At 38.5% G+C, this 24,920-nt stretch overlaps 2 protein-coding genes across 4 annotated transcripts; one reads left to right on the top strand and one right to left on the bottom strand.

The window, feature by feature from the left end:
• The first annotated feature begins 24 nt into the window (after nt 1-24).
• zmat5 (zinc finger, matrin-type 5) lies at nt 25-4,311 on the top strand. 2 transcript variants are annotated; one of them, XM_056403638.1, is made up of 7 exons: nt 25-183; nt 1,137-1,310; nt 1,591-1,653; nt 1,743-1,823; nt 2,043-2,151; nt 2,261-2,370; nt 3,992-4,311. In XM_056403638.1, exons 2-7 carry the CDS (start codon nt 1,184-1,186, stop codon nt 4,105-4,107), a joined length of 606 nt encoding a protein of 201 aa, XP_056259613.1. In that variant the 5' UTR covers nt 25-183; nt 1,137-1,183; the 3' UTR covers nt 4,108-4,311. The 2 variants fall into 2 exon arrangements, with proteins under 2 accessions (XP_056259613.1, XP_056259614.1); XM_056403639.1 differs by lacking the exon at nt 3,992-4,311 and having other exon boundaries at nt 26-183; nt 2,261-3,223.
• Nucleotides 4,302-23,712, bottom strand: cabp7b (calcium binding protein 7b). Of its 2 annotated transcripts, XM_056403636.1 has the most exons (5): nt 22,776-23,712; nt 8,761-8,904; nt 8,501-8,613; nt 7,851-7,998; nt 4,302-7,751 (listed from the first exon to the last, which is right to left on the bottom strand). In XM_056403636.1, exons 1-5 carry the CDS (start codon nt 22,882-22,884, stop codon nt 7,624-7,626), a joined length of 642 nt encoding a protein of 213 aa, XP_056259611.1. In that variant the 5' UTR covers nt 22,885-23,712; the 3' UTR covers nt 4,302-7,623. The 2 variants fall into 2 exon arrangements, with proteins under 2 accessions (XP_056259611.1, XP_056259610.1); XM_056403635.1 differs by having other exon boundaries at nt 8,501-8,904.
• Between the last annotated feature and the right edge of the window lie 1,208 nt (nt 23,713-24,920).

Below are 24,920 nucleotides of genomic sequence, written 5' to 3'. Positions count from 1 at the left end.
TTTCCGCTTCAGGAAGAGGTCTGTGAGAAGTGAAGACCATAGAGAGTGTGATAAAGATCCTGTAAAGACACTGTATGTGAACGACTTGAGAGATTTCATTGTCTTTTTCGCCTTATTTAATTTACTTTGAGTGGCCACTTACAGCAAAAAATCCCAGAGGAGGACATCACTGTTCCACCAATGGTCTGTGCTCTTTGCAGTTTAATTTTAACGTTCATTTGAGTGACTGTAAGCATGTGAGCTAACTATGCCGATTTACCGACGCTACGGACCGATATTTAGGCATGATAACGTTTGCTACGTTGGGAAGAATTTGTACTAGCGTCATGCAACCTGTTTACATGTTCAGTATGTTTCTAACCACCTCTGAACCTTCAAACTTGAGGCTTGTAGTTTCCTCAGAGTGGAACAGAAAGCCATACCAAGTTGTTTTGATCGAAGCACCTCCATCACCAAGCCAGCAGATGGCAACAAACGGATGTCTAACCAGTATCGTAGAGATTGGGGTAGTTCCAATTTGTGCTTCCCATACAAGAATCCCTGTTTTTAGGGCAAATATCTTTTTACATTAATACACATTAATGCAAAATGAATGAACAAATGAGACCCTGACATGAATGTAAACGTCTCAAATGTCAAAACATCATTCCTAGGACTAGGATTAGGCCTTAATTAGGTCTATTATGTTGTGCTGCATATTAAGTTATGAATGAATTAGTCAATTAATTAATCAATTGACAGACAATGCATTGTCGATGCTCTGTTTTATGTATTTATAAATGAAAAATCTCTAGATTTTGTGTTGTTTGTTGTATAAAACATTGGGCTCTAGGAAATTGTGATGAGCGTTTTTGACATTTTATTAATGATTAATGAAAAATTGTTCCTTGCAGCTCTATTTTCTTACACACAGAGTCTGTTTTCTCTTAACCCAGGAGGTTGAATTTTATTTGGAAAGAGTTTGGCATATTTTTTTGATAATACATTTTTAATTCATCAGAGAGCAACATTTACTTAGTACTACTGGATACTGTGGTTTCTCAAAAGAGCTATTTGCATTAACAAGGCTATTCACTCACCATGTGTTGACAAAGCAGTTATCTAAAATTGTTTTATTTCTTTTTACGGTCTTTCAGTGGTTTAAAAGGTGACATTGTGCTGATTTGGACGCATAACCTGTACCATGGGGAAGAGATACTACTGTGACTACTGTGACCGGTCCTTTCAGGACAACATGCATAACAGGAAAAAACATCTGAATGGTGTTCAGCATCACAGAGCGAAAAAGGCCTGGTTTGACCATTTTAGAGGTGAGACTTGCATTTGTTTCTGTTACCCCTGAGATAAGATGACATATGATGTTCTAGTCTGAATGTGTGCTTATCAAAATAGATAGTGATCCTGTACATAAAAATACAATTTTAATGTATAGGATCACTATTTAAGATGTTAATTTATGTTAATTTATGTGATTATGGTTGGAGAATTAAGTATGCTCACGTTTCATTATGCTGTGTTGGCTGCCCACTTGTTTACAGTGGAAGATTATATAAACAACCATGGAGACCACTGTTGTTTTTCTTTTTGCAGACTCTGCTGCCATTCTGTATGATGAGCAAACAAAGAAACCCTGTAGGAAGTTTCTCCAAAAGGGTAAAAGAACAGTTGAACTAAACAATTATAGGATATAATAGGAAATGCTGTTTGTATTCCTCTTTATTTCTTGGGCTTTTGTTTTTTAGGAATTTGCGATTTTGGTCCCAACTGCAGGTTTTCTCACATGTCCGAAGACGAGCTGATTAACCTAAAAAGGCAGGTGGAAGGTAAGCTGTAACCAAAGGGTGGTGCTGTCTACCATGTGATTCAGAAGTTTTAAAATGAGCATATATCTGCTTCTATAATTATTGTTCTTATCTAAATCATTCTTGCAAGGAATTGGGAGTAGACAAATGCAAAGAGTACATGTTGTCAGGTACATTTGATCTAAATGATTGTGTTAATAACTCCATGTTGAGAGGAGTGACATTTTTCTTGTTTGTCAGATGAAAGACAGCACAGAGAGGGCTCTTGGGACAGAAAGATGCCTGGGCGAAGTGTAGAAGAATGGCTCTCTAGAAGGGAGAAGAAGAGAAGTGCCCTTGGTTGCAAAGGGTATGCACATTCATTTTTTTTTTCAACACTTAGTCATACATGGTTTGCAAGGCTAATGGTTACTCCTGCTGATTTACAATTCAACTGTTCAATTATTTATCTTTTGCAGAGATGTCAAAAATAAGGAAGACAGTGAAGAGCGCCAAACAGAAAGTGACGTACCTCAACATCTTCTTTCCATTCCTGACCTTCCACCCTCACTTCGACCTCCTCCCCCAGGTGGGTGGAAAGTCAAAGTGAACACTGAATGGGGTTGAGAGATATTCACTTTGGGGTTCAAATCGCTGTTAAATGGATATGTGACATTAACAGAAGGAGGAATGGTGTTGATATAGCTGATATTCAGAGATGGTGTTATGTACATATTTATGAATTTATGTTGACACGTTTGTTGCCATTTCTCATTTTGAAAATTGTGCATAGTAACAGCAATATGTACAGCATTTTTTATTAGAACTGGTTAATTTTTTACATTTTATTTAAGATGTCAAGTTTAATTTTCCAATTTAGAATGAGTTAAACTTTGTATTTACATAAAAAAATGTTTTAAACAAAATCTTAGAAAAGCAGTTTCTATGCAGACAGTAATCCTCATAATTGACATTTTGACAGTGTGACAGTGTGTTGTTGTTTGCTGCGCCCATGAGCAGTAGCAGCAGTTCTTTACAATGAGACTCCTCTTAGGAGTTATATTTAATGTCACGTAGTCCCGAGAGGAATGCAGGATTGCTGTGTAGATGGAAATAGTTTTTTTGTTTTATTTTGATCCTGTGCTGTGTCACTGGGGGAATCACTGATCTCGTGACTTCATTTTATTTCTAACCCAGCTACTGGAAAACACCATTTTACTTCCTAAATAGTACATTTTCTCAATACATTTTTTTATCAACTCAACTCCCTTGAATGTATGACTAATGTATCTATAATTGTCACTGGACTTTTAAAAACGCCAGATTATTCCTCTTAATTGGGGTTATGCTGAGATCTATATACTTTGAACTGTTTCCATATTTGTTGGATACACATTGCAGTGTTTACACCAGAATCCTCATTAAATAGCTGTTTGTGTTTATGCCTGTTTAGAATAATTTTGGGAATACTGTGTCTTAAATGTGCTGTCTTGGCCAGATCTCCTGTGTAAAAGATGACTCTGACTTTAATGGGGTCCCTGTTTTGTTTGTATCATTTCAGGCAAATCTGCTTATTGACCAACAAAGATGGCCACAAACGTAGACCAATACTAAGCAAATGTAGCTGTAAACTGAATAATTTAGAATATTTAAAAATTTGCTTTTGAAATTTTAAATGTGGAAACACATTTGGTAGACCTCCAGGATCCATATTATATGTTTTGGTGGTTTTGTTTGTTTTTAAGAAAACTACATAAGTAGGTACCTTAAGGTAAAGGTCAGGCTGTGAAAAGGTAGTACTCCAAACTCACTCTCAGTCGTACTTAAGTAGTGAGCTTGTGGACTCTCTTCGCGTGGCCCTGTAATTACCCTTTGCTGTGAGACACAAATGCTCATTGCCCTCTGTAGCAGTCATTTGTATCCAATACATCTCAGCCTACTTGTAGAAAATCAATAGTCCACATGTTTATTAAGGCAACTTGGAATCGGTTCATGCACTCTGAAGCTTGTTTAAAGCTTACTATATCCCTCTTGTGAGTGATTTGGTCTCTCAAATCTTCTTTCAAACCTTCTTTAATATCACATATTCACAACCTGGATCTATATGTGTGTCCTTACTCCACCCAAAACTTCTTATTCCATAGTGGACATTTTACTGCATGAGGTGCACCACTATATAACTCCAAGGAAATTTCTCCCTCCTGCTGCAGGCTGTCTGCTGTGCCCTGTTACTAATGGGTCATTAACATGCCTGACAGTGCCGCGACAGGGCCGTCACACCACCAGATCCAGACCGTCTCCCTTCTGTTTTCAAGTGTGTAAATGAGCAATGAATTCAGAATTTCACTCTTCTTTCCTTGTGTAGCCTGACAAGCATCTTAACCCAGATATACTCTTCTTTTTTTTCATGTTGGCCACCTTGTACTTGATATTAGTATCAACTGTATGTTTTGTTTCGTCGTATCCTGCATTAATTTGTAAGCAGTGTCTCATTTGTAAAAAGAAAACCAAGGAGCTGGCTCAGTTTTAATGCTTTTGTTTTTATTAGACTACATGCATCTAGACACCACTCACATTAGTGAATAACTGATGCAGTAACCTCTACATGTGCAGTAAGAGTTACAGAAATAAAACAGTAAAGGATATTCTCTAGACATCAAAACTACTGGTAATGTCACAGTAGGATGGTACAACAAGTATTAATTGGAAGTTAGAGTAACCTTTATCAAGAACAGAGGAGAGAGAAACATAATCTGGAAATACTTACTGGTTTTTAGATTGATAAGTCATTTTACTGCAAAAATACATTTAGCATCAGATTAATTTCTGTCAAAAGTGATGATTTTATCAAATAGATTTCTCATCTTCCTAAAAGTCTTTCTAAAGTTACTTTAAGACAGGACATGAGAGTGCAGGTTGTAATACTCCAAATGACAAAGGCACAGAAAAGAAGACATCAAGAACTCAAAATAGATTTATAATAACAATTAAGACGATCCATCAACCAAGTGTACATAAATCTGCTCATTAAAACACTGTAACATACAGAAGAGGACACAATATTTGCTTATATGTCTTAAGACAAGATTTGACACAATAGCTATATTTTACATTCGCACAAAACCCATACCCTATGTGATATGGAGAGGTAATGTGATGTCATATAAGTGGTCCATACATAAACAGCTACTATATATGAGTTCAAATATCAGTTTTATTGCCAGAACTGTCATACATTTCCTCTTGCCACCTAGCTTTGATAAACTTTAAGATAAAAAGAGTGAGAAAAAATATATAGCATTTTGTATAACTTGTCATATTTGACAAATATTTGAGAAACATTCAGAAAAATGAATCTTAACAAATCAGGAAAAAGAATGTAATGTAAGAGCATGACCCTAACACACACAATAACTTGTATCTGAATGTCCAGTCAAACTGGAAATTATACATCAGAAACCTGATATTTTTATTTTTTTGTATATTTTTGTTTGTTTTTTTACAAAACATTACGCTTACATTCATAATAAAATCACATAGATTTAATGTTTCACTTTCCAAGTAAGAAAATATAACCATGTTATACTTTAAACAATATGTTGTTTTGGTGGTCCATGTAAAAGCCAGAAAACAACATTTTTATGATATGTTAAATTATTGTTCACAGCGTACTGCAAAGTATTTAGTATTTTGATTATTTGCACATCCATAAAATTTGACATGTAGAGAAAATGTCAAATACTGAGATTTCTTTCTCTCAATTTTTTTTTGCAATGATCACTGTACAAATTGCATAATCATTTGAATACATACATCAGAATTTTAAATTTGATCTCACACACATAGAACACGCATTTATTTCTAATTTAATGTACATGCAGGTGTGCCATGTGATTTGAAAAACCCTCCATACTCATTTGCCAGAAAAATTACAGTTAATACCAAGTTTTTTTGAAACTCTTTACATGTTATGGTTGAATTTATTCACAGCTGGTGGCTCAGGTCATACAGCTACTCAACTATCTTTCACTATGACTCTTTTTGGTGCCTGTTATAGAGACACAGATTTGAAATATGCAGCAAAGTTTTACATGTATCACAGGCTGATAGAAACATGTTTCGACATCTGGGACATCCATGCACGCGCTTGTGTCTGACATTTCTCAGAGGGACTTTATGATTCCCTCAAGTGTCATGCATTCAATTTGGAGTTCATTGCTCACATCAGTTTAAATCTTAAACCTACAGTTGGGAAAAGAGCTGTTTGATTTACAAAGAAATGCCCAGCTGCTCAGCCAAGATGGCTCACCAACTGATCTGACATCTTTAGAAATGAACTATGGGAGTTTTCTGCAGAACAGCTGACTGGAGTACACGGCATGTGGCTGAGGGTCACAGCCTGTCTCCACCTCTCCAACCATTCTCTTATTAGAAGTGCTTTCCAGAGTAGTTCCTGTGCTTGTTCACCGGTTTATTCCAATTGTTGGGTTCTTTGTACTTCTCCTAGTCATAGTGGAAAATGTGGGCAATGGACTTTTCTTCTTTTCATGTCTTGCTTTTAAACACATGTTGAGCTGGAAATTGTTGGATAATAACTTTATGCTTTGTAGAAAATGAAATTATTTATGTTTGTGCACCTGACAGATTTGCATGATTTCATGACACCTGCTGTGTGTTTCTCCTAAAACTCTATATAACTCTACAATATTATGTCTATGACTCTACACACATGCCAGTGGCTCTGTGATTCTGTGCTCTGGCATAGCAGTGCTTTGCTAGCATGCTAATAGCATGGCAACATGTTTACACTGTCAATGCTGACATACTAATGTTTAGCAGGTACAGTGTTTACCATATTCGCCACTTTAGACTTGGGCAATTAGTATTGGACAAATGAAAAAATATGACATAGTGTTGGTGAAGGATCAACAAAGTTATTCCACTTCATCCTGATGGGAGTATGAATGTATGTACCAAATGTCACTACATTACATCCAATAGTTGTTGTGATATTTCACCTACCCTCATGGTGATGCTATTCCACTAGCATGGCTAAAAAGTTGTCAATATACTTTCATATTCCATTAACAGATTAGTACCACCTCAGGGAGTTTTTGTAACTCAGGAGTTCATTAAGTGTTTATGAGTGGTCCAATCTTCAGTTTTGAATTACTCCTTTGGAAAGATTTAGACCACAGATGGTGCCGCTTTGGCAAAATGTGTTGAACCGGATGTGAGTTGTACTTCTGGACTGGAAATCCTGGCACACTAAAATAAACAGACACTTAAGAGAGACACAGTATGCAGTGCACAGTCATTTGTCCTTATGCTTTTAGCAAGTGAAACTACGTAGCGACTATGGATTATGTAGCCCATTGGCGCCTTTGTATTGCTTTATTTCTATCATCGATGCTTTCATTATTGGGTGCATTCCAAATGGAGCTCTCATCAACATCATTGATTGTTTTGATATTAGACACAGCACAGCTATCACTACAGCACATACTGCACACTGAATTACTGAAGTCTTCTGCAGTCTGCGTTTCTATCTAATTTATTAGAAAACATCAGAAATTTCTGAAACTACTGTTTTAGGGTACTAATCAGCCCTTGAAATGTCTTTCTTTCATTATTTCGGTTTTACCATTGTATGCTGTGGTTAGTGGTTATACAGAACCACTGCATGACATCAATTAATCCATTAGAGAGAGAAGCCGTGATCGCATCGTTGTGGTTGTTGAAAACATTGAACAAACCCAAACAGGAGTAAAGTATTTGGGTTAACGTTTGCTTTTTCAGTGTCCATCCTTAAATCTTGCTGCGATCAGATGGAAACATGTATTTACTTCATTCCTCTGCGGAGCATTTGATTTGCTGCAATGAGCATAACACTGATGATGAATGCAATGGCGAAGGCACAAATCAGGCTTTTTCGCACACATGTGTGTTTTTCCTGTTGTGTTGGGCTTGCTGTGGAAAAAAAAGGAGAACATATTAGCTCATCTGAATGTTTTATTTAAATATGTGTGAATGACAATGTGTGAGATAAAATCTGTTAATGAGACATACTGTCAATGTCCACATGGGACTCTGGACTGTTCAGGTGGCTCTCCTCAGTCATGATGATGTTCTCAATGTCTTTCATAGTGAGGTGGTCACGGAAGGTATCATAAAGCAGTCTCTTAAGCTCATCCACAGTCAGTTTCTGCATATCGCACTGGGAAGGCAGAAAACAACAAGTAAGGTCTAATTAGCAGAGGAAAAACTTCAGTCTCAATGCCCCTCAATGACGCACATAAGCTGCAGGTCAGCAGTAAATATTGGTTATACTAGGTCCCTCCTGGCAATGAATGCTAGTTAGAGAGTGAGAGCATTCAGCATGCATTTTCATTAAAATCAGACAGTGAAATAAATTATTTGATAACGCAACTAAATGCAAGGCAGGGAGTTACTGCGTGTGACGTAATCATTAACATGGTGTAGTCTATCAAAAGTCAGAGAAGCAACTTAAAATAAAATGCATAAGGTGATAAAAATGCTTTAGTTCAGTAATTTTGACTTTGCAGTATTAATTGAAACAGATGGCTGTATATCAAAAACAACAGAAAAGCCCTCAGGGACACTTACTCAAAAGAAGAAAGAGACTTGATTAAACACTGATAAAGGAGAAGGCGTAGACATGATTAGCTTTGATTGATGATACAGACGACAACATATACCTTCCAAAACACTGAATCAAAGTCTGCTCCATTGAACTTATCAGGCATTCCTGCGGCAGACAGTTTAGGACCAAGCAATGTGACAAATTCTTCAAAGCCGACCTGACCATCCCCTGATGAAACAGACAAACATACAATCATGTCACTGCATAGCTCGTGTGCTGGATTATATGCAGCAGCCTGTGCACTCGTAAACTTTCTGACCCAGAGTGAGAGAGAGAGAGAGAGAGAGAGAGAGAGAGAGAGAGAGAAACACGTACCATCCATGTCAAGTCTTTGGATGATGACCTCCAGCTCCACCTCATTGGGCATGTAGCCCAGAGAGCGCATGGCCATCCCCAGCTCCTGCTTTGAGATAAAGCCATTCCCATCTCGGTCAAATACTTTGAAAGCCTCACGGATCTCTGTTGGAAGGAGGAGAGAAATTACTGAGTTAAGAGTAGAAAGGAAGGATAGAAATATAGAGCATCACACGTGTTAGATACAGATTTATCACTTTCACACTGAGCAACAGCTGGCACAGCTGAACCTGTTGATTTGAAAAATGTGTACATGCACTGTTTATAGTATAAGTCAAAAGTAGTTTGAGGCTTATAAATGTGTTTAGTATTTCAGACAGTTACTCTGGCTCATAGCTCCAAAAGTATAATCCCTTTTTTGTAGATGTTTATTTTTTGAGAAAAGGGAAATACTGCTGAATGTTTTAATATATTCTGTGTTTGAAGAATGAAAATTGATGGAATAAGAGCAGCTTAAAATTATTTTTCTTGTTGCAAATATTGTAGAAGCACACAGATTCCCATTAAAAAGTCTGAAAAAGTCATTGATGTTTAAGTCTGGTGATATTTTGCATTTTCTAGTTGTCATTAATTCCTTTTTAAAGACCCAAACCAATAATGATTTGATCCCAGTATTATCTGCGTAGCCAAATCTTGATACAATACATGGTAGTCTGAAATGGTAACACTTTACTTTAGGTCCCCCTATTTAGCATTTGTAAGCAGTATACAAACATTTAATAGATGTTTTAGAACACATACAGCTCTAAGGACATTTTAAGAGTTTATGTAAGTCAGCAATTATGACTTCACTCCTATATAGTCTTATTTTATATAATTACAACTTTGTTTCATGATGTTGTCATTCATTAAGTGGCCTCCACTTATGGTTGCCCATAGGAGTTGTAGTTCTGATGCAGTGCTTCAGCACCATGGATAGAGACAAAGACACTGTAGTTGAATGTTTCAGCACCATGGATAGAGACAAAGAGACTGTAGTTGAGTGTTTCAGCACCATAGATAGAGACAGAGACTGTCGTTGAATGACAGGCTGTGTCTGAAATCACTCTCTTGTTCACTCATTCTCGACTCCAAATATAATAATCAGTCAGTAGTTTATGCTGTAATGTACTCCAAAGTGAGACTTAAAATCATCATCCTCACTTTGAACAATCATTAACAGGTGTAGTGTCCCACAAGTATGATTTCTGGATCTGCTTAAATGTGATACATTGAATTTTTATCTAGATGCCATGAACGCTACATTTTCAATCTGCTGAGGAGAACTTTGAGGGCATTGTACAATGCATAATTTTTACACTCAAGATTTGGACACTCAAAAAAAATGGCACTGCATAATAAATAGGGAATGATTCCAGGCAATGGGTTGAATTCTTTAGCACCATACTAAGAGACACAAGTAACTGTAGTTGAATGTTTCAGCACCATAGAGAGAGATAGAGAGACTGGAGTTTAATTTTTCAGCACAATGGAGAGAGTCAGAGTTGAATGCTTCAGTACCATGGAGAGAGAATGTATTATACTCAGTCCAGATTGTCCAGAGGTCCAGAAATGTTTGGACAGTTACACAGTTTTTGTTTTTCAGGCTCTGTGCTTCAGCACATTCAATTTGAAATAAAACGGATACAATATTACAGTGTCAAGTCTCAGCTTTAATTTGAATAAGTTTACATTAATATTTAAAGACCTGTGTGGGAGATATTGCCCTTTTAACACATGATATGATATGACAGTTGACTACTAAAGGTTTATTTGGCAGCTGTGTGTCATTTCACTATTTGTTAATGCAAAAAAAAAATCATATGTGGCTCAGAGCTTTTGAGAGTTGAAAGTTGCCGTTTAGATTTGGGTTGAGTTGTCTGTCCAAGAGGTGACCACACAAATGAGGAAAACAAAAATGAGGCCAAATAAAAGCAAAAATCTATCTTAAATCAACAGTTGGATACACTCTTAATAAGGAGGTGCTCACAGAAAAAAAAGCAAATGACCTGCTAGACTGAAGAGTACAAGTCTTGTCCCTTTATGACTGCATAGCAAGTCAAGAATGCTCTCCAAGATGTAGGCAAACATGTTTCCTTGTCAATGATCAAGAGAACACGTCATGACCATAACCTCAGATGGTTCACCACAAGATACAATCCCCTGGTAAGCCTCAAAAACATAAAAACCAGGTTGCAGTTGCAAATCCGTGCAAAAAGAAGTTGAGGGAAAAAAGTTCTATGGAACGGTAAAGCAAAAATCAATCTACATCAAAATGATGGAAAGAGGAATGTGTGGAAGAAAAAAAGGAGCAGCTCATGACCTAAAGCCACCACCTCATCTGTCAAAAATGGTGTTGGTTATGAATCGGGCGTGTATGGCAGTACATTTATTTCACTGCTTGATGGAAGCAACAGGATGAACACAGAGGTATACAGGAGTATTCTGTGCTCAGATTCAGTCAAATGAACCAGAACTCATTTGACAAAATGTTATCATTCAGCAGAACAGTGACCCTAAACGTACAGCCAAAGCAACCAAAGAGCTTTTCAGGGGGAAGAGGTGGGATATTCTCAACTGGCAGAGTCAGTCACATGGTCTCAGTCCAACTGAGCTGTAATCCACTTGGTTAAAACCTGATTAAAGGCAGAGAAACCCCACAATAAGCAGCAGTTGAAGGTGGCTGCGGGATCACTAGGGAAGACACGAAGCATCTGGCCATATCTGTGGGTGGAAACTTCAGGCAGTCATTGACTGCAAAGGATTTTCTGAAAAATGATAAATGATGATTTTGTTCAACTGAATACATACATCTCCAATTACTTTTGATTCCCTACACTTTGGGTACTATCTGGTCTTAAATGGGTTATATCTCCCACATAGTTAAAAAAAAAAAATACAGTATGTACACTCTATAATATCAATACCTACAGTTTTATAAAAATTAGAATGGATTCCTTACATTTAAAATTTACAAATAGATGAATAGATAAAGTGTGGCTTCCTTTTTACATTTAGATTTATTCTATAGTGTTTCAGGTTTATATTCAACACAAAGGAAGGACAGTTTATAAATTATCAAATGATAGCGTACTTGTATGATGTTACTAGGCCTGTTATTTTATAAAATGTTTTTCTGCTGAGATTGGATGGCGCAAATTCCTTGTTTGCTATAGATGTATACTGATAGGCACATTCAGATTCAATACATTCCGCCGTGGCCGTAACACAATTGCTTGTGACAGGCAGCAGTGAGCAGTTTCATGTGTTCATAATTAAAAACAACTTTTAGTGAATAATCCATAAACATTGCCATTTGGCTCCTGTCCTCACCCTGCATCACAGCATTCTGTTTGAAGTGGTAAAAAGAGCAGTTGCATATCAAAGGCAGGTCTTCGGTGGTTCTTTTTGATGTAGATCCTCAAATATACTAGACTCTTCAATGCTTGCTCAGTAGTCATGTGTTATATGAAATGTTAGATAAAATGTATGTTAGATAAAACAAGGCAGGCAACGGATCAGGTATCATTTATACACCACTGTACAAATGATAGAAATAAATACATTAGCAATGCCAGCCTGTTATAATGCAAGCAGAGAGGGAAACATATTGAGAAGAACAAACTATTTGAACATTGCAATTAACAGAATGAACAGCAACAAAACCGCCCAGTCCTCCCTGTGCTGAAGTCTATGGCTCAGTCATTCTGTGACTTCAACATGAGCAGACTCATCTCTATCTTGTTTTCTTGGAAATTACGGCTAAACTAATGAGCTTGAATGAAGTTAACTTGAACTTCATATGCATTGAAAGCATGTGATTATAGCAAGTGCTTCTACGATGGAGAAAACCAATTTGCATACAAGAATGTGATTGGGCAGGCAAAACCTGTAATTTGCATGCAAGCCCATAAGTGGACACGCACTGACCATCCATCTTGTATACATGGATGACTGAGACACCACAGTTTAAAAGTGATAGCCCACAGTGGCAGTCTATTGCCCTGAAAGAAAATAGAAGAAACTCTTAAGGTGCATAAATTGAGGTCCCTCTGAACAATCAACACTGTCTGAACCATACCTTGACATATCAGACACAACATATTTGTCTAAATTACAGCCAGCAGCACTGCTTGAGTTTTGTTATCTTCCTTCAGCACCACCCTAGATTCAATGTCACGACCTCTGGTGCCAGTGACAAATAATGAATTCACAGAGCCAGCTGAGAAGTGGCCGGACTACTGATTGTTTCACACCATGAAGAGTGAATATTTAAAAGATGTGGTACAGATGCAACCAAAACAGGAACACAATTAGTATTTAATTCTAATCTCCTATCTGCTCGTCTGTTTTAAGATTTTACACTCCATATACTAAAAACTTAATTTCTTTCACTGGAAGTTCACTGGAATGCAGGATGTAGAGTACAACAAGTACAACAGCCTCAAAATACACCTCTGACACAGACTGCACAAATGCTGATCATTATAAGCCTCACAAAAGTATTATTATTATTACTATCATTATCTGACAATACTCTTGTAAGTCGCAGTGAGTATTAGTCACACCATTATGAAGTGGATGATAACAATGCATATTGCATACAAATAAAACAGATGCAATTAGACATAAATACACACATAGGTTCAAAGAGAATACGCATACACTGCAGAACTGTAAATAACTAACTGATACCAGTGAGGTTTTAAAGGCTTCTGGGAATGTTTAAGAAACTCAGCTTTTGTTCTTCAGTGAGTCCTTGATCAGAGAATCTAAATAACCTTTAAAAGAAAATTTCCCTTGCAGCAGCAAGTAATCAAGGTCCGTATGAACAGACTTCTTAGTGTTAATCCTGCAGTAGCGGATAGGAGGAAAACAATTTCACAGCATTTGCCGAAGTATTAACTTGTTTAATACTTTTAAGCAAATCATTAATATTGTTCCAAAATAGCTTATTGGTCAAGTCAGTGACCACACTGTGCCGTGAAATATTATTGGTGACTAAGACATTGTGACACACTGGTCTTAAAAGATGAGGTAATGGCACTGACCGTAACACTGAGTCAAACAAAATACGTCATCAGTGTTCAGAGTCAAGTCAAGGTTAAAAACATGTTCATGGGTGTGTCCATGAAGACAAATAAGAGTTACTAGATGGAACAGAATTCTTTGGTATGAGTGTTAGAAAGGTCGTTGACATGAATATCAAAGTATCAGATACAGATCTGAGGATGACAGTGCTTTTTTATCGAATGCTGGTTTATGGATGGTTCAGAAAAATGCGCATTGGGTCGTGAATGTTGCTTCCATTGTCCAAACCAGTGAATGATCTCTTTTCATTTCTGATAATACACAGACATAACACCCTGGCAACAGGTGCTGCATCATCCTGAAAAGGGCTCTGGGGACTGCAGAGGAAAAAATGTTTTTGCTGCTTTCTACTTTGTTGCACAAGAAGTTCTTTGGTTTTGGTGACGTGTTTGTTAGTTTGGCCACCACTTGGTACCACTCTTTCTACCACACACTTTCTATTCGTGGTGGTGGTGTCGCCTCTATTACAAATGTCAGAGAGGTGGGTGACTTGAATCAAAAAAGGGGAAAGCAAATTATGCAGAATGATATTACACTGAACAGCCTGTGGAGTTTACTGAAAGAAAAGTGATATGACCAATTCATCAAATTTTGCCATGCAAAAACAAAATGAAATATTGACTGACAAATTCATGGCAAGTTAGGCCAACAGCTGCCAACACAATCATAATGCTGATTGTTTCCTGGAGAGCTAACAGTGTTGTTGATGTTTATTTATTCTTCTATGTGGAGCTGTGTGTTGACCTACTGTTCGATTTTTGTCCTTTATTTATCATCTTAGTAAATGAGGTGTTACCTCATCCTCAGCCGTCCCCTGTGAGGAGATATACATTTGGGAGCCTGTATACAATTTGTAATACACTGGAGCTGATTTGTCCCTAACATCAAAGGGGCATTTTTGTTTGCCAACCCTGACATCTGAACCCAGGACTTAAAAGTCTGCTGACCTTCCAAGTGAGCCAAAACAGAACACGAGGACCAACAGATCCCGCTGACCTTTCTGACCGACCCACATGGTGATTCATGCTGGTTATTGGTGCAGCTAAAAAACGACCATGAAAATTGTCCATGACGAAGGCTGGTGCCAAGAAGCCCACTGCTGCAAACTTTCAATGCCACTGGCAGTGGCAGAAAGGCCAGTGAAGCGCTCTCTTCTAAATAACTGGGGAAATCTCATATAATGGCTGCGAGCCAGAAGAAGAGCGCACGACACCAACCTGGCCTTTGGAGAAAGATGACACTGTTGTGCACAGACCACAACAACAGAGGCGATAACAGATTTTCCAAACTGTTTTACTCTGTTTTTGTTTTTGTTTTAAAATGAAGTGGCAAGATTACAATTAAAGAAGCTACAACATGTGATTCATGCAAAGTAAAAATTCTCAGCATAAATTAACGGTGAAATGTGCAAGTGTGAGACTTAACTGTTAACTGATATGTGTACTTTACGCTTTGAGCATTGTAGAATCTTATTTATCAGGTCTTAAAATGACTTTTTCAAACACGCCTCTCGTGACATTAATGTGATAAGCTCTGTTTGATGCTACATTTGGTTTCCTTTCCATTAGCTCTCAAGCTGAGAGGGCTTGTTTCAAGCCTGCAGAGTGAGTATTGTGTCGATTGGCCACTTTTTTTTCCCCCAAAATCATACTTACTGTATAATCACTGTATATATCCTTGAGGAAAGGAAGCACCACTGAGAGCTCCCTGCTGTGCTCGTCCAGTTTACTGCAAAACCACTTTTCACCTTTAGTAGCGATCATGACATTGCACAGGGAACAGTAATAGAGCTCATACAGCAGGAGGTAGATGAAGAGGTCTCTTCACTCCAGGTGGAACTGAAGAGAAGAGAATAGAGTAATACCCTAACAACTGGCAGTCTTCAGACAGTTACTCACAATAGGTTTTTGTCTCAAAAGAGTCACCACATTGTTCATCAGATATGAAATACAGTTGTTTCTAATTCAGATCAGTTCTTATACTTTCTTGCAGGAAAACCCTGTCACATTCAGAATGAATATCTTAACTTACATTGGATAAAGGGAGACTCAGGTCCTCCCACACCCTGGACTCGACATGTCGGGATACAAACAGGATCTTTTGTGCCTGTTGCAATATTAAATTAGGTATAGCAACCTCAAGTCCAGAAATATTACAAAGGTGTATCACTGATTGACACGAGCTCCCTGTAATAAAAAACAAAGTGGGATGCTGCACCTTGAATATAAGAACATCTTTTTTCTTGTCAAAAGGCCACTTATTGAGGTATTTACAGAAAATTGGTTTGAGAATAAAAATATTCAAAGGGAGATAAATCAGACTCTTTTCCTAAATGAGAGCCCGTCCCTGGTGGTTCCATCAATAATAGTGCGATGACACCCATGACATCCCTCTTCTCTTTAATAATAAAAGGCATAAGAAAATGTGAATCACATTAACCAGAGGCAACAAAAATAAAAACACTGCACAGCTGAGAGAGCTCCATTAAGGCTCTCTTTACAAAAATAGGTCAAACAAAAACTGTCAAAATAATGCAAATTTACAAATAGATAGTCATACTGAGGGCTGCGGAAATAGCACTAAATTGTGCAGCAACTGCAAAGTACACTGAGGCAAAAAAAAAAAACCCAACACCCTGAGATTTCAGGCTCTGCAGAAAACTCAAAATACACATGTATATGAGCAAAAATCAGTCGTTGGTGACAGTCTGACGAGATTTGTAGGTTTGTAGCCTGCTAGCTTCGTAATTAGGTAAAATTACAGCTTCATTTCAGACTCACTTTGAAGCTGCTCTACTCTCCTACATGCTGACAAAGTGCTGTTTAAATACTCTGTTGAATACCTCATGCATACACACCCTGATTGAATCTGCACACATGCACACACACACACACACACACACACACACACACACACAAATGCACACACACACGCACACTCACAGAGCAATATAACCACAAAAATGTGAAGGTGTCAGTGGTGGAACTAGATGCACTCAGCTGGCACAGTTTACATGTCATTGTCTGTTAATAATAGATGAGTCAAAAATAAGTTGTGATGAACCATGATGTGACAGGGCATGATACTTTATTGAGAGTGAGATTTGAGAGTCTTATAACTCCCTCTCTTGCTCTCTCACACACACACACACACACACACACACACACACACACACACACACACACAGACAGAGAGAGAGGCTGAAAATCATAAGTCAACCCATCATCGCAAGTCCCACACATTTAAACTTCGTCTCTGCCTTTCTTTTGCCGCAGCAGATTTACAGTTATTACATTCACACAAACACACACAGTCACCAGAGACGGCGAAGACGTGCTGCACAAGCCCTGCAGCTAAAACTCCTCCTGTCAAAAAAAAGAGGGTGAAATACTCCCACTACCTGCAGCTCTTCGCGCGCTGAATTGAAATTATGTGACACGATCTTTCTGGGATTAGAGCTTGACTTTCTGAGCCATTGCTGCTGTTCTGCAGAACCAACTCAAGTGGCGTGTTGCTCATATGGATTTGACTTCATCTGATCTCTTTGTTAGATTAATTGTTTCTTGTGTTTTTTTATTTGACGTTTTGTCCGGTTTCATGTTGTTTTATCATATTCAGCTGTAACCTTTATGTCCTATAATCAAGCTGTTTTTCCCTTTCAGATATCTGAGGATTTTCCTGATAAAGTGATGGTGGAGTTAAAAACAAACAAACAGACTGATTAAACTGATGTTTCTGGCAATGTCAACTGATGCTTTCTGTTGACAATATGTTCGGTTCCCTTCCAATGCGGTGGAAGCGTGACTCTGTGGGATTAGGTGAAGCCAGACCCTTCAGATTTTGATATTTGAACCCTTCAATTGACTGTTTTTTGTCATAGGATTAAGTTGAATCTTTGTGGGCAACATCACCTGCAGATCTTCTCAGCTTTTAACTTGCATAGATTTTATATTTTCATCCAATGACCAAGTTAAGTTTTCATCAATTAACATTTGCTTTGTGTCTAAGTCTTTCTAAACGATGATGTAAATGAATTATGGCTGACAAGGGCAGAGTAGGGACATAGTCTCATAATTGACATCTTGTAATAATGTTAAACGATGTTGTTTGAAACTCTGAATCTCTCTGGACGACGTCAGCAGTAATGACCAGACATTTGTCTTTGACCGCAGAAGGAGTCGCACTAAACAAACAGCAAAGGTAATGGAGCCTCGAGTGTCTCGTCTGTTGATTTTCAACCTTGCTGTTGCTGGTTTGGAAGGATGAACACACATGTGTTCACTATTTGTCTTTACTGAAGTCAACTGGAAAAGAGTGACACATTCAATATCTTTTCAGAGTACAGAGAGCATCTCCGACCATCCTAAATCTGTGCGCTGCAGATTTACAGTTATAGATCCCTGACCGCTGTAATACAGTCACACATACATGCAGTGCACTCACACTTGTCTATTTACAATATTGCTGCAAAAACCAGTCCATTTGTAAGCACAAAAGAGGGCAGCTTTGCATACAAAGTGGAAGACGGTGTACACTCCACTACAATGCCTGATATCTGGGGGATTCTCCTGCTGGCTGTGATCTATAAATACTGTTCACATCCTCTGTCAGGGATTCACCGGGGGAGTGATACAAGCTCGCAGAGACCTCCAAGAGTGTAACTGCCAGGAAGTCATGACTGCTCAGCCATAAAACGAGACCCTTATCTATGTCAACATGTGTGCACTTAAAGTGTCTGCCAGTTTACTTAAGTTATGGGCTGCGCTTCAAATTTGTAACAGTGGTGTTAGCCAGGTAAGATAAATAAATAAAAATAGAATGTATGTTAGTAACATGGATGTTTTCAGTTGTCCCAGTGGTTCATGCATAATGGGCTGAACTTGGCTCTGGATGGCGGTTTTAATATAGTGCTCATTAAACGGGAAAACACTTGGCACAACGTAAGGTTCACATACACGTTTACCAAATCATATTCAGTGAGTGCGACTCTCTCACACAGGCTGAATGCACACATAAATGTTTAATGGATGTGTTGAGGAACACGAATAATAAGATGATTGCTGTTATGCCATTGACATCAACAGTCTGAGTGGGTGAAGTAGCATAAGTGCAGGTGTAATTTGTGATGCGTTCCTCGGATACAGAGAGAGAGACTAAACACCCCAACGCCCCAGGGTTAATAATTGGAAAGATTGTGTAATTATGACTTAAACATATCAGGTTTTGGATGAGAGATGTATAAAGATCGGATATACATAAGCACATGCAGTGGATGAAGCGGGAGAGCAATTTCTTTTAAAGTAGTAATGGTTTGAATACATATCAGTGTTTATGACATCTGCATGACACAAGGGCACTGAAAAGGGCAGGAAACCTTGCCACTGACCCTGCCCACCTAGGAAACCATCTGCTCAAAAATCATTCCCTGGAAGCAGATCCATTAAGAGCTGTGAGTACTTAATCAGTCTCCCTAAAGCTCACCCAGTATTCACAATGTCTTCTCTATTCAGTGCAGGCGTCTGTAATCCTCATCACTGTTACCCCTGCAAATACCTTGTTCATTGTTCCAGAGAGTTTCTTTTTCACCATCAACAGAATTTCCTGGACTTGAAATGAATCACAGTCAACATCTTCCACACTGACATCTAATTGGATTTATGGAGTTGTTCTTGTTCCAAATATAGCAGCTGATCTCCAATTTGGATCATATTGCCAATACAGTTATTACTGCAGAACTAATTGTAATCCAAACAAAATGCTAGATTAAAGATACCAAAATGTCTGGAGGCAGGATTACAAAGACTGTAACAAAGATGATTTATTTGCTAATTATAATCATTCAATTAATTGAAGAATTTAAAAAGAATTCTGTAAAGTGATTTGTGATAATTACATTTATGTGTAGTATGAATGAGTATGAGAGAAAATGTTGGCGACTTTGCTCTGCAATAAAGAGACTGGGAGTTTGTTAAATGCAGTCAAGTGTTGCTAGAAACAGCATCTAGTGGCCATTCGAGAAAATGCAGCTTCATGCTCTTGAGCTTGAGCTTTAACACCGAAACCAAAGTGGTCGTTGGTTGGTAAAACATCGAAGGACCTGATGATATTGTTAACGGCCTCAAGAAAGGCTGGAAGTCATTTTACGGCTAGGTAAAGTTTGGAAATTAGGGAAGCTGCATTTCTATGAATAGAAAATAAATTACAGATACACTTCTAACAGCTGCTTGAAGGCTTTGCCCAGCTGACCATCGTGCCCTCTCCTTTAAGTTCCATTATATTTACCAATCACAGACCTACTACGACAACATTTTTAGCTCTTGCCTTAGGGGTCACTGTGTTTGAACTTGCAGACACATTAAGAAGTCGGGGTTGTCAGTAAGAAAATGTATTTTGTGTATCTTATACTCGTGCTGAACTTCTTGCTGGTTCACTGGTATGTTATACTATTCTCTACGGGTCATCTGCAATTCCTCCTGAAGCTGAAACTAAATGAAACACTTGAATTTCTTTATCCATGGCAGGATTTTTCATGCAGTGTCCGCGATGTGACAAGCAGTGTCTCTTTGCACAGGATACACGATCCTTTTGTCCTCGTGCGATGTGTTTGTTTGTGTGTACTCCCAAACTGAAGTCAGGAACAATGTCACCAAGAGATATTGGACTTCATCACACAGCTTGCTTGTTTTTTTCTTTACTAATATAAATTTTTTAAATTACATTAATTTACTATTGATGGATTTGTGTAATAGTAATGGGTTTATTAAGGGTAAAGATGTGAGGTTCACTGAATCAGTTTCAGTAGGAAATTTGGCAGGTTTGGCAGATTATTTTTGTTATGATTTATTATTATCATGGTATATTCTTGTTCTGGGTTTTTATTGGGTTTAGGGTTTTGTTTTTCCTGGCTCCTGATATAATCTACACTCTGCCTGTGCTTTGGGTCTTTAAATCTGAATGCTCAAAAACAACACCCACAATTACTGTGCTTTTTTTCTAGCATTGTTTTTCTAGCTATTTTACAAAGTTTAATATATTGCAGTTCAGTGATGTGTTCAATCTATTTCTCAGATGATTTTACACTTGTCAGATTACACAGGGAGTGTATGTACACACCTTGTGAGGAAAAAAACTATTATCATAAATATGATTAGGGAGAGTAATTACATGAGTTGAGCAATCAGGGAACTTCTGCCCTGAAGTAATTAAAGATTTTGTGGATGAAACCACATTCGCAGGTTGATTTTCAAGACCTCTATGGAAAAGGGAGCGATTTCCATCCAGGCACACTGGACTGCAGCACTGACCAGCAACATTCATTTAGACAGTCAGTGCTGCAGCTCCCACACTGTGTGTTAAGGTGGAGCAGCAGTAGCGTAAAGGGTCGCTGCCCTGTGGTATGTAGGAGGCTGCTGTTTCCAACCCTCAGTCCGGCTGAAGGATCTGTAACCACAAGAAGAAATTTGAAACTTGTACACCTCTCTCCGAACACATGTTATCAGTGCTGGTGGAGCTGCTCCGTGACAAAATGAAGAGCACTGTTTACCCTTGGTACTGCTGCGGTTTGAGGCCATGTAAATGTAGCAGTGCATTATGTGCCCGGCGAGTCTTCCCTTGGTAAATACTTTCACGCTTGAACGCTCAGTCACACTATGTTCTGAATATTTAATGCCACTCAATTAGTGAACTACAGTTTGAAAACCACTTCTCCATTACCTGAAAAGCTGTATCATCATTGACTGCGCAACTTCCCCCTGCAACATCCTTGTCATTTTACTGTTCTTCTAATTCTTGTTTTTCCATAGCCACCCTTTTGATTAAATTTATGCCGTCATTGCAGATAGTGGATTTTCAATGTCAAATGAGTGGCTCAAAGTGAGGCCAGGCAGCCACTTGTGTGCACGGGCAACCTACAGACAGGGGAAATGGAATTCCCTTCTCATAAAAGATTTTGTGATATCAAATCTGATCTGAGTTATCTCTTTATTGTAGTCTGCCTGGCTGTGTTCCAAATCACCGCCAGCTGTGCTCTCTCATTGTAGGGACCATTTGCTAAAACAGAAAACCTCCATTCTTAACAGCTATGCACCACATTTACAAAAGCAAGAGTGATTTTAATGCTCCAGTGAATCTTTTATGTGGTCTAAGTACAACACTGTGTTGTAGATGGTGGATTTTTATTAATTTACAACGATATGCAATACATCAAACAAGCCCAAAAGAGATGAGAGGAAGTAATTCAAGACAGAAATGAATCAATCTAACATCCTAATGATGGCTTTTTATCTGCCATAGATTTCCCTGAAGAGGTATCCTCCTTCTATTTTTTTTTTTATAAAACTGTCATTCATCACAGCTGTGGCTAAAATGCAAATCACCTATACAGAAAGTGATCTCAGGTGCAAGTAAGTCTCACAGGTGCCATGGATATAATAACCAGGATCTATGGCATTCAGATCACAACTTTATGACAATGTGCCATGTATGGAGAATATGGGTTATGTATGGACACATAAGAATTATTAGCTGTAATTATTGGAGGATGATGTGATTTTTTTTTTGATTCATACACAAAAACCAAAAACCATTTTTTGTGTGTCTTTGTGCCAAAAATCAGAATGCAGAATCAGTATGCAAATATGGAGACCAAAATGTGACCACAACCCACATAGCCTATCCCAAATTTTTGTGGAACACTTGAACTCTCACTATGATGGAGAATATCTGTACTGCTGAAGCCTTTTTTTTTTCCATAAGCAGACCCACAATCCAGTGCAGGATCTGTCCGGGGTCCTGAACTGGTTCACCAGCTGGATGTTGCGTTCAGATGCAGCAACTCTTACAATCCCCAACTTGAAATCACAATTCATCCAACCAACCAACCAACCAACCAAGCAACCAAGACTCACCTTCCACCTCATCCTCAGGCAGGTTAACAGGGGTCCGGTAGGAGAGGACATCTGGAATAGTGCAAAGTCCCTTGTACATGAACCTGGTGGTCACAGCACGCACTGGCATTTCTGCGAGGGAAAAGCAACAACTGTGTCGCGATCTTCATATAGCCTGGCTCTCCGGAGTTTTAAGAGAGACCCTTTGCCACTGTCCTTGATATTTTAGAGCAGAATCTCAAGCAAAATCACACACTCCGCAAAGTTCAACCCTCGTCGTGTTTTCGATGTTTTCTAGAACACTGAAATATGAATGAAACCACCTCGCACTGCGCTGCGTGTTTGCCCAATAATGCAGCGTGTAAATCGCTTTGATTTCAATGCATAGCCTGTAGCAGTACTGTAAGCAAGATATGAATAGATATTTCATAAAAAAATCACATCTCAAACTTTTCCTTCAAAGCCTGATGAGCAGAGCTCGAGACAGTCTGCAATGTTCAATAATGCCTTAAATGATCATTCTGATGCTGATCAGCTCATATATTAAAATCTCCATCCAAAGAGATAAACATTCTTCTATTCACGTTGCCTATATCTCCTGCATTTCAGTATTTGAAAAATAATAAGAGAGGAAAATGAAAAATGTAAATGAAGTTCAAAAATATTTGCTCTAAATCGATCTTTTCTCTATTGATTTCCTACAACGCGTCTTGTTCTACATCAAACAGTCTATTCCCGATATATTCAGCCTCACTTTTCTTTCCCGTTTCGGCATCTTCTTAAGAGAAAAAAAAAAACACGAATCGGTGATAGGTACAAGATTAAGCAGCAGCGCTGACGAGCTGATCCTATCCAGCAAAGGAGGTACAAACAAAATCTTGGAACAATTTTTTTCCTGGAGAGCAGCTTCAAGGGAATCCGGGGTGACCCCCTTCTCATCTGATACAGACACGCTGCATGAGGCAGTGATCCTCTCTCTCTCTCTCTCTCTCTCTCTCTCGCTCTCTCTCGCTCTCTCCAGCTGTCTGCTCGAGTCTCATTTGGGCTCTCAAAAGCCACCGCGCGCGCGCGCACACACACACACACACACACACACACACACACACACACACACACACACACACACACACACACACACACACACACACGCACACACACACACCACACTGCCGTTGACCGTTTCCAAATTGTCCGCCTGCTATGAGATTTTCTTCTTTCTCCCGTTACATTAAAAAAAACTAGTCAAACTGTAAATTGTTTGACAGGTACAAAGTGCAGGATGGATCAGAAAAGTGGGAATATAGCAACAAGTGATGCTCTGCAGCCCTGACACTCACCTATTTCTTTTGTATTTCAGCTTTTAGTTTGGTCATAATATTGCCACTAATACTATTGGACTAGTGTCCTGCTGAAAAATTAAATCAAGCCTCAGGCCATTTGGTCCTTATCCAAAAAGCGGTTCACGATCAAACAGAAATTCAGTGAAACCCAGAATATAAAAAATTAAGCAGTGGTTTTAAGATGCTTATTCATCAAAGAGAAAACCATCAAAGAACAGATCAAAAATAACCACATCCATTTTTAGGGAAATACACATTTATAGAGTGCTTATGTAGCAATTTCAGGATGTTAGGGTTTAGTGTCTTGCCCAAGGACACTGACATATTGGCAGGAGCCACTGGGATCACACTGACAAGATTGATGCCACTGTCATATCTGTGCAATAAATATGAAGCTACAGCCAGCAGCCACTTAGCTTAGCATAGAGACTGCAAGTAGGTGGAAAGAGCTAGCTTGGCTCTCTGCAAAGGTAACAAAACCAGCCTTTACCAGTACAGCTTCATATTTACTGCACAGACATGAGAGGGGTAATCCTTTCATCTAACTCTCGACAGGAAAGTCAATAAGTGTAGTTCCCAAAATTTCAAACTCTTCCTTTAAAACACTGAGTTGGAGCTTATCAATATACCTACTGACAGTAAAGTTGACGGCAGCATAAACAACTCAAAGCAAACTACCTTGTTGCTCATTCATCAGTGCAGGCTGAACATATTTCCCATGTGAAAGATGCAATTTTCTTGCAATCTTGTCAAGGCCAAGGATTTATTGGAGCTATCACACCAAAACTGACAGCGGTTTACAGGGTGAATCTGAATTTGCTCATGA

This window comes from Seriola aureovittata, chromosome 18 (genome assembly GCF_021018895.1).
Source record: "Seriola aureovittata isolate HTS-2021-v1 ecotype China chromosome 18, ASM2101889v1, whole genome shotgun sequence".
Classification (NCBI taxonomy): domain Eukaryota; kingdom Metazoa; phylum Chordata; class Actinopteri; order Carangiformes; family Carangidae; genus Seriola; species Seriola aureovittata.
The sequence above is the reverse complement of the archived record's forward strand: the minus strand, read 5'-3'. Positions and strand labels throughout refer to the sequence as shown.